Source organism: Chelmon rostratus, chromosome 1 (assembly GCF_017976325.1).
Source record: "Chelmon rostratus isolate fCheRos1 chromosome 1, fCheRos1.pri, whole genome shotgun sequence".
Taxonomy (NCBI): Eukaryota; Metazoa; Chordata; class Actinopteri; order Chaetodontiformes; family Chaetodontidae; genus Chelmon; species Chelmon rostratus.
Genome location: NC_055658.1, coordinates 2,971,928 through 2,983,944, shown reverse-complemented (window position 1 = coordinate 2,983,944; position 12,017 = coordinate 2,971,928). Strand labels below are relative to the sequence as shown.

General features: G+C 42.7%; 1 protein-coding gene across 2 annotated transcripts in view; it reads left to right on the top strand.

The window, feature by feature from the left end:
- Window positions 1-6,831: 6,831 nt before the first annotated feature.
- adamts17 (ADAM metallopeptidase with thrombospondin type 1 motif, 17) overlaps window positions 6,832-12,017 on the top strand; it is a 108,914-nt gene continuing 103,728 nt past the window's right edge. For both annotated transcript variants that reach the window (XM_041935492.1, XM_041935484.1), the window contains exons 1-2: window positions 6,832-6,965; window positions 7,372-7,736. In XM_041935492.1, the coding sequence (XP_041791426.1) occupies window positions 6,908-6,965; window positions 7,372-7,736 (423 nt within the window). In that variant the 5' untranslated portion in view covers window positions 6,832-6,907. The remainder of the gene's footprint in view (window positions 6,966-7,371; window positions 7,737-12,017) is intronic.

The window sequence follows — 12,017 nt, the reverse complement described above, 5'->3', positions numbered from 1 at the left end:
GGTCTAGGCAACAGAATCCAGTCTCCATTCAGCATCTCAAGAAACTGGGACAACCCAAGTTCTTCTAATCTTTACAGCTAGACAGTCTGAGCCTCCTCGCATGTGAAGTAGTATAGAGGTCACAGTGACCACTTCGGGTTGTACAACGGAGGACTTAACCAAGGTTCAGCAGTTTATACATACACACATTTTATTACAAGTTTTAAATATCAAACTGTTTGTAACTGTAAATTAGGGGAAAAATAGTATGTAGTGCAATTGTTTTTGTGGATGAGTACCCATTGTCATATGATTCCTTTTGGAAATCAGTCTTCTTGGGTCATAATTCCACTGTTTCCCACAAGATGGTGCTCATCACCCTGCTTTTCTCTGTCAAATAATGAAGCAGGATCAGACTTCTCACCACATGTTTAACTGAAAAATGGAAACAATTTCTGGCTGGATTGAATGAAACTTACTATGGATGTAAACCACTGAAGAAATGACCCCCTCAATAATATATGTTATAGCCAACTTTCATTGTAATGATTATTAAAACTCAGGATGTACATGTAATAAGTGAATTTAATTGCCAATAAAACCAACTTAGCTGCCCCTTAACAAACCAGTGGTACAAAATAATTTTGCCAACATCATGCTCCTTGCCTAAAGCAACAGAGGCTGAGATATCCTAACTTTTAGTTCCTATTATAGGTTAAGCTAAAAGAAAAAAAAAAAGCTGCATTTTCCATAACGCATTCAATAGTGTCTTTTGTTAGACGGTTCCTGACTGATAAAGACCCTCATCTGACAAACTCCACAACTCTAATGAAGGCTTTCTTTAATAGATGTAGTCTCCAAGCCAAAGCTGCACTGGGGACATTATTCAACTGCTTTCATCAGCCGAGTAGCACTAAGCCTGGCAAATAAACTGAGCTTTACGTGTAATCTGTTTGCATTTACCATATTAATTTAGGGTTTATTTAAGGTCTGGGGCCCCTACAAATGAAAGGAAAAGTGAGGCTTGGCATTAAGCAGTGAACCCAAGGCATAACTTATTTTCAACTGCACACTATAGTATATACTTACTGTGAGCATGTTTATAGACTTTTTTGTAATTGTTTTACAACTGCTCTTTAAATGTAATATAGCATTTGTTTACTTACTTATTGGCAGTGAGCACAGCTGAGTTATACTGCCGCTATCTGCACCTTTAGTGTGTGTATGTGAATGTCTGTAAAGGCGTGCAGATGTGTGCGAGTATGGGTTAGTAAAAGAGAAAGAAAGAAAAGGTGCGCAAAGTGAAGCAGAGGAGATCCTAATTTCCACGGAAAGACTCAGTGACTGTCTCTTTATCACACAGACGCCCAGTGACTGATACTGATACAGTGCAGCTTATCGGCTTTACTGCTGTGGCAGAAAACTGAAACAAAACAAAACAAAACCCGATGGCGGGGGACACAATCAACATAACATGTAAAGAGCATAGAAACAAGCAGTAAGTACAATGATAGAGGTTTCTCAAACAGCAACATCAGAACTTACGGCTCGTTAATTTCAGAACAATACAGTGACAATAAAGCTTACAGTACCACACCATGCATACACTATACAGTAACAAACAATACATTAAATGTCTGTCTAGACAAAAGCCTCTTACCTGAGATCGCTTTGGGAGCAATAAATGGGTGTTTCAGTCTGTCCAATGCAGCGTTTCTTCGAGCTCAGACGGTGACGAGGCCATTGTTGCACATATTTCCGTGTTTCAGGAACCATTCCTGCACCACCCAATTTGGAATGAACTTTGAATTTCAACAAAAACTGAACTGAAAATAAGGTTGAATTCTTTAGCAGTGTTAAAAGAATGAAAGTCATCTGTCAAAAATGTCCAGAATCGCACACGTTCACACACAACAACATCATGGTGTTGCCATGGTGTGAGGTCTGTATCAAAAATGTGAGCTGACCAGTCTGGCAGACCGGTGATTATAAAGCTCAAAGCAGAACACAAGGCTATGCTCTATCAGCCTGGAAAATGAAGCGTCATCTGTGGTCAGTTCAGCAGAGATCCCCTGAGCACTGTGCTGTGCTCTGACAGAGACGTTCAGATCAAAACACTGAATTTCCAGAGAAAAATGCACGTCGCTGACCACACAGACATGCCAAGTGTGATTGCTATAAGCTGAAGCTGTCACCCTGACCATCACACCAGTATGGGCCAGATGTTGGCCTTTGACGAAATATCCTATCAGCCAATCGTTGTCATCCATTTGATATGATGAAGGTTCCTCCCTGACCACATTTACATGAAATACGACCTTGAACTCATTGCACATGATTTATTGAACCCTTCATGTCTCTGTGTAAAATTCATTCTCGACTCAAGTCAGTAATGGTGGTAATTCCTAGAGTCTGTAGCCTGAAGTGCTGTAGGTGTGTGTGGGAGTCAGCCAGCCTTCAAAAACTGCTGAAATAATTTTGTTTGCATGCACACTCAAACACATTCTTTCCATTCCCAAACCAATTACAGATAATGTCCACACAGGGTTGGCTCGCTGGGGGGTGATGTATAAACCACAAAGTTCTGTTTATACCAGGTATATGGAAAATATATGCAGAAAATTGCTGCAGGAAATTGCTGCATAGCATAAAATAACAGAAAATTAGACACTGGCCAACACAGTACAAACCACTTCCTAGTAGCTTAATACGCTCTGAAAATCTCCCAGTGGTTAACTTCGCACCCTGCTGCAGTAAAGCACAAGTGGACTCCAAGACCCTGTGACATCATTGCTGGGTGTGGTTGCAGGTGCAACAGAATACATTAAGCTCAGAAGTGAAACAGGCCTGAAACTTTCAAAAAGAGAGGTTAGCGACACACTGCTGTTCAGCAAGCAATTCCAATTACAGTGGACAAAAACTCTTTCAATACACATATGGGTATGTAAGTGTTGTATTAAACAAGCTTGAAAAAATGTGAACTTACCCTTTAACAAGCTCCACAGTTCAGAGTAAAGAAATAACCAGAACCAAATTAGCCTCATTATGAAAAATTAGAGCAAGTAACAGCATCTTTGTTTCTTAACATTTTATTGTTTTGCATATAAGTAAATTTAAATTGAGTGCAGCGCTGTGTGTTGTGTTAAATTTCATACAAATAGCTCTGTGTATTTCATGTTTTTAACGTGTGATATACAAAGAAACAGAAACATATGTCAGAAGTGCTGACACCTTTAAACATTTTTTTGCATGTCTATATATAGCAAATATAGTCCTTTAATGTCATTTAGTGCTACTTTTATACTTTCTTTCCATTGCCACTTTTATTGGTTGCATTCTAATTTAAACATCTGTTTGTACATTTTCTGAATGTAACATGGAGGGTGCAACAACTGCATTTCATTCTTCAGTCCTATTGTACATAATGATAAATCAAAACTGTGAACTCTTACACTTGGATAGTGTAATTTCTTTTATTCTTTCATCCTTCAGGAGTCTACTTATGTAGAGCTGAAGAAAGTTCTAGTTTGGTTATAGATGTGTGAACTGATGCCAATAAGATTTTTGCTGCTTTGTCATTTAAAAGAATAAGTGAGGTGATGTATTATTTTGTCCTTTCAGTACTTTTTTCTTCTGTATCTGTGGCTCGCAGCCCAAGAAGACATAAATCTGTAACAGCAGCTCACAAATACAGTATAGTTTCATTTTCAAAAAAGAAAACATTTAATGTTTCTCCACATATATTTCTTATGAATTTGACATTATGCTGTCATCCTTTCACTCAGACTGGCTCACTAATATTTAGGCTCATCAGGATGGCTGCCTCTGGTGTGGGTGGAGCATGATTCTTTGGTGGTGGTGTCAGAGAGGAGGATGCTGTGCAAGCTGTAGAGCATCATGGACAAAGACTCTCACCCTCTCCACGGTGCACTCGTCACACACAGGAGCACCTTCAGCCACAGGCTGCTACCACCGCGATGCACCAAGTGTCCCACAGTAAATCCTTTCCTCAAACTTTCATCAGACTCGACAACAATGAACCTCAGGCAGAGAGATAGGCAGCAGAGGCGTGAGCGCTTCCATTTCAGCTCTGTTATGCTCTGTTAGCTGAAATCTTCCTCATCTCTCTGGTCCTCTCTTGGGTCATAGTCATTACAGCTCTCTGGTTTATGGGACACCATGGATTTAATGTGCAATAAACGGACATTATGTGAAATGAACCTTTTGAAAAAAAAATAACTCTTTCCTACTTTGTACTGCAACTGGTATACAGCAGTTTTCCTCAGGATAAATTAATGTCTTACCTTGTCTTATATGTTTGATTTGTAATATTTTGCTTAGTGCCCAGGGGTCTTCAGAGGTCTCACCCCTGGGTCAACTCCCCGCGGTGAGAGGGCAATGGGCTCCGGCCTCATTGGGCCAGCTGGTAACTCATCCTCCGGGGTTTGGTTTAGAGTGCACTGACGGCAACTGGTGGTATTCACTTAATCAATCCTTCAACAGCTGAAGGTAAACCGCATGCAAGGTCCTGTTTGATTGGATTGTACATTGGAAACAGCAGGCTGCACTGTTGCAAGGTGTGAGAAGATATTTACTTTGGTCAGGCTGAGTGAAATTGCTTGTAATGTCTTATCTTTTTCTTGTAATTGAAATGCATTCTCTTTGTGTTCTTAATTTAGAGCTGTTGGGAACTTGTGATACAAGGAGTTAGTTAAACTGGAGCTAAATTCAATGTACAATTTCACATTTTGTGTGAAGTACTATTCAAAATGATCCATCCAATAATTAGATTAGACTGGTTTGTGACAGGAACTCTGGCCTCCTGTGAGAAAGTCAGATGTAGTGTGTCCATCCACCACGCTGACAGTGGAAGTGAATGTTGCCACTGTAAATCATGACGTGTGGAATCACCCAATATGAACTGAATGCTGTGGGATACAGGCTGGTTCTCCAAGTGTGTGGAACTCTGTTAGAAGGTTGAACAGCATTCTTCCCAAAGATTTTCTCCCATTTGGTGGTTTAATGATGGTGATGGAGAGCACTGTCCATTAACATCACTCCAAAATTAATTTTCATTCTTACCTAACCATGCAAATGACCTTCATGAGTATTCATCTGTATTCATCTTGCTATATGACTGTATTTATCCATGGTTTTCCCTTTAACATGACACCAGTCACATGTAAGTGTTTATATGTGTTCTGAATGGCCCCACTCAAAGCCGGAGTGAAAAGCCAGCTGTCATATTCTAAGTGTGGGGATAATGGTGCACATTTTCAGACGGTCTCTCCTGCAAGGCATTCATAGTGTTGCACTTGGTTGTTCACAAGAACAGTGACAGAAATAGACAGAAAAACAAAGAGCCAGGGAGAAATGGCCAGACCTTGACTCCTTTCACATTTCTGTGAAGTGTGCGCTAATGTTAGATTGTCAGTTTCAGAAAGTTGCAGAAATTGTCAGATGGAGAGGTGGGGGGAGGGGGTTTCCAAATCTAGTCAACCAACAAGCACTTGTGAAGAAGCACACTGGCAGTTTAACAGCCTCCACTCTTTTCCACCAGATTTTGGAACCTGGCTGCAGGGATTTGCAACCATTCAGCCATCAGAGCATTGGAGAGGTCCAGCGCTGTGATGGGTGATAAGGCCTGGCTTGATCACGTGTTCCAGATCATCCCAGAGGTGCTGGGTGGGGTTCAGGTCAGAGCTCTGTGCAGGTAAAGCAAGTTCATCCACAGCAAACTGGGAAAACCCTTTCTTTATGGAAGGGGCTTTGTGTCACTTTGCAAGTATTGCAGCAAAGTTGGAAGAACACTATTGTCTTAATTATCATTGTATTGGGATTAAGATTCCCCTTCCTTCACCAGGAAAAGCAGACCCAGACTAGATTAAAGTATGTGGTCTATCACAGTTCTCACAATTGCCCAGGACATCATTTGTTGCTATCAGACTATTCTGAATCAAGGCTTTGGAAGTCGTGGTAGGTTTGGTTCAGCAATCACTTCTGATTCATGATTACTGTGGGACAGATCACAAAAAAACAAATATATTCAAATTTTGAGTTTTAAAATTCAGTCCTGACTTGAGATGTTTTGTCAACGTCTGTTCCCAAGAATTCTACTGAGCTTTCAGTCTCAACCTTTAAGACAACATGGGTGACAAGTCTTCAGGATGCTCACAAAAATGGAAAATCCATCATCGACTGATCCATGACAGCTGGACAAACTGTGATGAAGAGTGTGATGCCTTCAGCACCATAACAGTCTGCCTGCAGGGGTCCAGCTCAAAGGTAGTTGGAAGATGGGATGGCTGCGCACATCCTGTCCTTCTCATTTAGTTTTATAGTGGACTGTGTCTCCCACTTATTCTGACTCTTCTTATTTATTTATTCCTTTTTTTCTAGTTCATACACCATGTTTTTTTTTCGTAATGTTCACTCCTGAGACCTTGAAATGATGGAAAGCTTCATTGCTGCCATGCCGAAAGCTTTTCTTCAAAATAAAAACTTGAGTGCCAAAAAAGTGAGGTTATAATGGCGACGCGCGCGCACGCACGCACGCACGCAGGCACGCACGCAGGCACACACGAAACTCTTAAAAGCCAGCTCTCTGCATTTTTTTTTCTCCGCTTCGAACCACGTGTAGGGTTTCAACCCCCGACAGTAACAGACAGCGCCAGTGGCCAATGAGCGGGCGGGGGCTTCTCGGTTCCTCTCGGGTCACGGTTTAACGGTGCCAATCTGACACCAGCAGAGGCCGGCCCGGGCGGTATAGGCGTGTCCTGCGCTACAAAGTCCCTCCAGCCTGATTTACTGCAACTTCTCTAACTTAGGGAAAGTTGCGCAGTCTGCCCAGAGCTTTGCAAAGCGCCTCAGTCCCCTCACAATAAAACCATCCACCTCTTCCAGTTAGTTTGCCCTGCTTCGCTTTACCATGCACAACAGCCATGTCAGTCATCTGCTGCTCTCCCTCCTCTGCATCGGACTGACGGGTAAGTACTGACTTGGAACTCTTTACGTTTGAGCTGTGTGCCGTGTAGCCTGCGCCTGTTTCTCTTAGATATAGGTCAGTTAAAGCAATCCGCTTCTTCAGCTGGACAGCTGGATGAGTTACCAAAGATCAGCTGTAGGGAGTCTACAGTTCTTTCCTCCTGTCTGGTTGTGAGCTTCCCTGCGACAGTGAGCATAATGAGTAATCACTGCTGATGACTTGCACGCTGTTTCTAATAGTGGCAGGCTGCAGATTTCTGCAAACCACGGTAGAACTGTGAGGTTGGACGTGGCTGGGGGAGCCACAGGGCAGTACAGCAGACAGTTCAGCCGGTTCACCGAGTCAGGACAGGAGGCTGTGTTTGCGCATCGTAGCCGTTGTTTGATGGAGACTGTCCTTCCCCACAGCCCAGTCTGAGCTGGAGACGGATGAAGTGGTTCCCAGGCTGCTGTCCGGGCGGGAGGCGCACCTGTCCTCCGACCACACTGCCCGCACGCTGCGGCACCGCGGCCAGCGCTCCCTGGACGCGCCAGGGGGAGGACACTCTGACCCGGATCATATAATTCTGTCACTGCCCGCTTTTGGAAGGAACTTGTATTTAAGTCTGACGCGGGACAGCGAGTTCCTGTCCAGAGACTTCGTGGTGGAGGAGAGGCGCAGGGACCAGGGCGCAGCGGTGAGCCGCTTGTCCACGAACCAGCTCTGCTTTTACTCCGGCTCCATCGTCAACCACACAGACTCTCTGGCATCTGTGAGCACCTGTGGCGGCCTGGTAAATCCATCTTCATTTTTTGGACTTATTGATAGTTTTCGTGTCATTCAATCCAAGCAGCTGAGCTCCAGACCATTCCATTAAACGCGCTGAAAAGGCAGGTTGGATTTCAGCAGCTTGACCTGGAGAGGCGAACAGCAGCCTCTCTGCTGGTGTGCCTCTGAGTATGATCCTCAGCTCCTGTCTCATCAGTCATTGTAGTGAATATGTTAAGCCCCGCTGACCTGCCAGTGGGTCAGGCCAGTTTAAAGCCACACTGTGCAGCTAAACACTGTTCAAACCCACCAGTCTTCAGTTGAAATGCTTGGGGAAATCCCATATTCCAAAGATAAATCTGTCAGGCATCAGAAGACATGCACAGTATTTCCATTTGATTGAAAGATGCAGCATAAAAAACACAGTCATTTAGACAAACGTAAGCTACTTTAAGAGGATACAAACAGGGGAAACTGCATGTTAAGGATCTGAAAGAGCGATTTGGTTGTAAGGTCAGGGAAAAGCTTAAATTGACTGTGAGGTAAGATTCTTTTTGTTAAGCTGCTATTTCCAAGGCAGAGAATAACTGTCACGCTCAACATGTGCTGAAGGGTTTTACAGTATTACTGTGTTCAAATCTTGATTTGAGTGTGATACTGTCAGAGCGAGTGGAATGAAACGGTTCCTCCGACCTTTAAGCTACATTGGGAAAATAAAATGCAGAAAGTAGATTTTTAAAAGAGATCAAACCAACTACATTACAACACAACATGTGCAAACATCCATCCTCAACAAAGAGGTTACACCTCCATCCTGCACACTCTCACCATCTCTACGTCTGCTGTTCTGGAGCAGAGCCTGACCTCTGACTTCCTTGTGGAGGGGGAGCTAAAGAAAATATGAATTTCTCCGCTCAGAGCTCTGAAGTTCCACATTAGCTGAGGCATTTGGATAATGCTCTTATGTAAAGTGAGTGTGCAGGTAGGGGTTCAGGCTCGGTCCTGGACTCTTCAGCAGAAACAGGCTTGAAGCCAGCTCTTAAAGTAGACTGTGCTCCTTTATTTCCTCAATATATCCTCAGTGACAGTTTAAGCATTCAGCTGACCTACAATGAATGAGCAGATCATTGTCCAGCTGCGTACAGACACTGTGAGACACATGGTGGGTTTATATGGAAAAAAACCAGAGGCAGCTGCAGCAGTTGAACCTGCAGCCTCTTGCAGTCTTTCCAGACCCGGACTTGTCAGGGTGAGGGGCTGAGGGGCGATGAGAAACTGTGTCCCAGTTTCAAGCCTTACACTAATTCAAGGGAGCACATACTATGTGCTTGCAGTATGTTTACAGTGCTCTATTGTGGCAGAAATTAGAGTAATGTGCTGTTAGAAGCTAATGGGAAATGATGCAAGACTGAACGTCAACCGAACTGCACCACTCGTGCCAATTTCAAATGTGAAAACTCAGTGAAAGAGCAGGTTTTTTCTTCCTCGGAGCAGTCCCAGCAGCCACCACGCCGCTGTCAACAGTTTCTTGACTTCTTTCCAGCTGTGAGTAACCATTTCTCCTGTGCATTGCATTGTGGGACAACAGCGTTCATCAACACCACACTCAAAAGTTGAGCAATCTTATATATGCTGGCATTTCTGAAGCATAATTCTGCTTTATAACAGCCAGCTTGGGTCTTAGTTTTGTAGTTTTTTCCACCATTCCTGTCACTTATAACTAATAATTAGACTGTACTCCCCAGTATAGATATATAGATACATCAGCATGGCTGACATTTTTGGCTTATTATAGATGTTTTGGTATTGGTGTGAGCTGTTAAGTAACAAGAAATGTGAGTAGAAATGTTTATGTAGTAACAGCATCTCGTTACATGATTTGTCCAACAGAGAGCACTGACGAGTTTATTTTTACATAGTGAATATCCCACTCACTACATTTCCACTGCACTACTCTGATAAATCGCGGAGGTTATTGCATCACTAGAATGAAGTCTGACGGGTCAACAGAAGTTGGGCAAACATCCATCACATTTAAAGCCTGGCCTCTTCACTCGAGTTGTTCAGTACAGTGTTATTATAGACGAGAGAAATGATGGTCAAAAGTGTGAAAATAAGAGCCATGTTTAAATACAGAACAGCATTAGAATTTAAATGGCATTATTTTTCCAGGGTGCAATAAATATACCACAGACTCCAAGTATGGTTAGAATTCTGTACAACTGGGACACATTTATAGTTTAAGTGGAGTAATTACATTTACTGAAATAAACTCAGTTGAAGATAGTGTGTGAATGACTGTTGTTAGCCTAGGATTCATCAGCTGGAGTATTTGCTGGGATTCAGTCTGAAACACGAGGCTTCTGTCTATTAGAGTTCCTAGAAGTTTTATTAGCAGCTCAAAGTTTACCAGATATTGGTTTGCCACATCCAAGTTTCCAAGCTGACTGCTCTTTGAAGCAGTCAGAAAAAAAGCAAGGCTGGTACCCACTCTGCCACACACACACACACACACTCATATGCTTCCTGCATGTTTTATCTTAAGTCTGACTAGGAGTGTGATCAGGCTGTCTGTATTTGTTCAGACTTCACACACACACACACACACTCTGATGTTTAATGGAAGCACATAGCGTGTACCCCGGATGACTTTAAACTGGGAGTGAAGCTGTGATTGGCTGCCAGCCAGAGTGGACCTTTGACCTTTTATTGCCATTTAGCTGATTTTCATTTCTCCTTTCCAGACAGCTGCTGGATGTTATTATGCTGAAAAGCTTTTTTTTTAAATGTGATGTCCAGTCAGGCTCAGTGACACCTCAAGTGGGAAAAGCCAGTCTCGCCCATGCACAAACACACCTCACCACACATGTATTATGGCTTGCCTGTGTGACACTGATCTCCATATGGTCCAGGCTATATGTAACACTATCCAGTCACAGCTGCTGTCCTTAAACCTGCAAATCAGTCAGCCAGGCTGCCTCGGCTCACACACACAGGCGTGCACACACCGTTCATTTGTCACGGCTGCAGAGTGGCACTAGCTGTCAGTTTTATTTGAGTCGTTAAATCAGCAGCTTGTTTTTAGTTGACGCTCAAGCCAAGCAAAGTCCCCTGATACCATGTCCTTGTGTGGGTTACGTTTTCTCCTGTTAGTATCAGTGGAGTGGCAGTGGACAATTTGGATTGTACTGGTGCATCCAACAGCTTCCAGCATCTGTGAATGCAGTGGCAGGAACAGGATAGGTGGAGGCACTGTTTCCCATTGTGCCACAACAGTCACCATAATAGATATCCACCCATTTCTCTTTGTTTAACAAATAGTGTTTTAAATGGGAGTTAACCTGAAGTTCTTGCATTAAAACCCAAAGGAGCCATTGCAGTTTCAGTAAAATCAGCACTTTGCGTTCTGTTATGGGAATGTAGAAGCTTTGCAGATGATCTACTTTACAGAGGATCATGTGGAGCATGAAAGAGGGACCAACTGATGTCATCGGCAAACATTAGTTTATCATGGATCTGTTCATATTAGCACATATGACAGTACGGAGAAGATATTTGCCATTAGTTCATTTACAGCTGTAACGGCTGCAACTACAGATTATTTTCATTATAGTTTAATCTGTTGATTATTTTTTTGATTCATCGATTCAGATTTTTGCCTAAAAATGTACAACGATATAACAGAGAATAGCAGCACATCCATACATTTTGAGAGGCAGGAAATAGGGAATTTTTTGTTTTTTTTTGTTAGATAAATGAAGGGATCAATTGAGAAACTGTTAACCAACCAGATATAAGCATTTTTGGTTAATCCAGTGAGTGTAAAACCTGACAAATCAAGAGGCTTCTCCATATTGAAGCAAAAATCTTTATCATCATATCACCCGAGGAATGCTCCAACATGTGGAGACTATCCTCCCAAGAAAAACATCAGCATCAGTCAACTGTTCAGGTGCCTAAACGAGCCATGTGTCTGTTTACCTGACGAGGCCTCTGCTCATGTGGATTGTGGCTGTTGTCTGTCAGAAGCAAAGTAGTTTTGAGCCAAATCCTAACAGAGCATAAACCATAGTGGCAGCACATCCATGGAGACATGGTCTGGTTTTGGAGGGCACTGCTGTCCAATCTGAGTCATTAGATCAAAAACGGTCATTGTAAAGTTATCAAACTCCAAAACCTTGCATTTTCTATCAACTAAGACTGGTATGTTTGCTTTAAGGGAAGGAAATGTACTTTATACTTCTCTGCTGTTTGATCCAGAGGAAGCCAGTAGGGAGAAAGAGGTCCAGGGTGTTATGGTCCTATC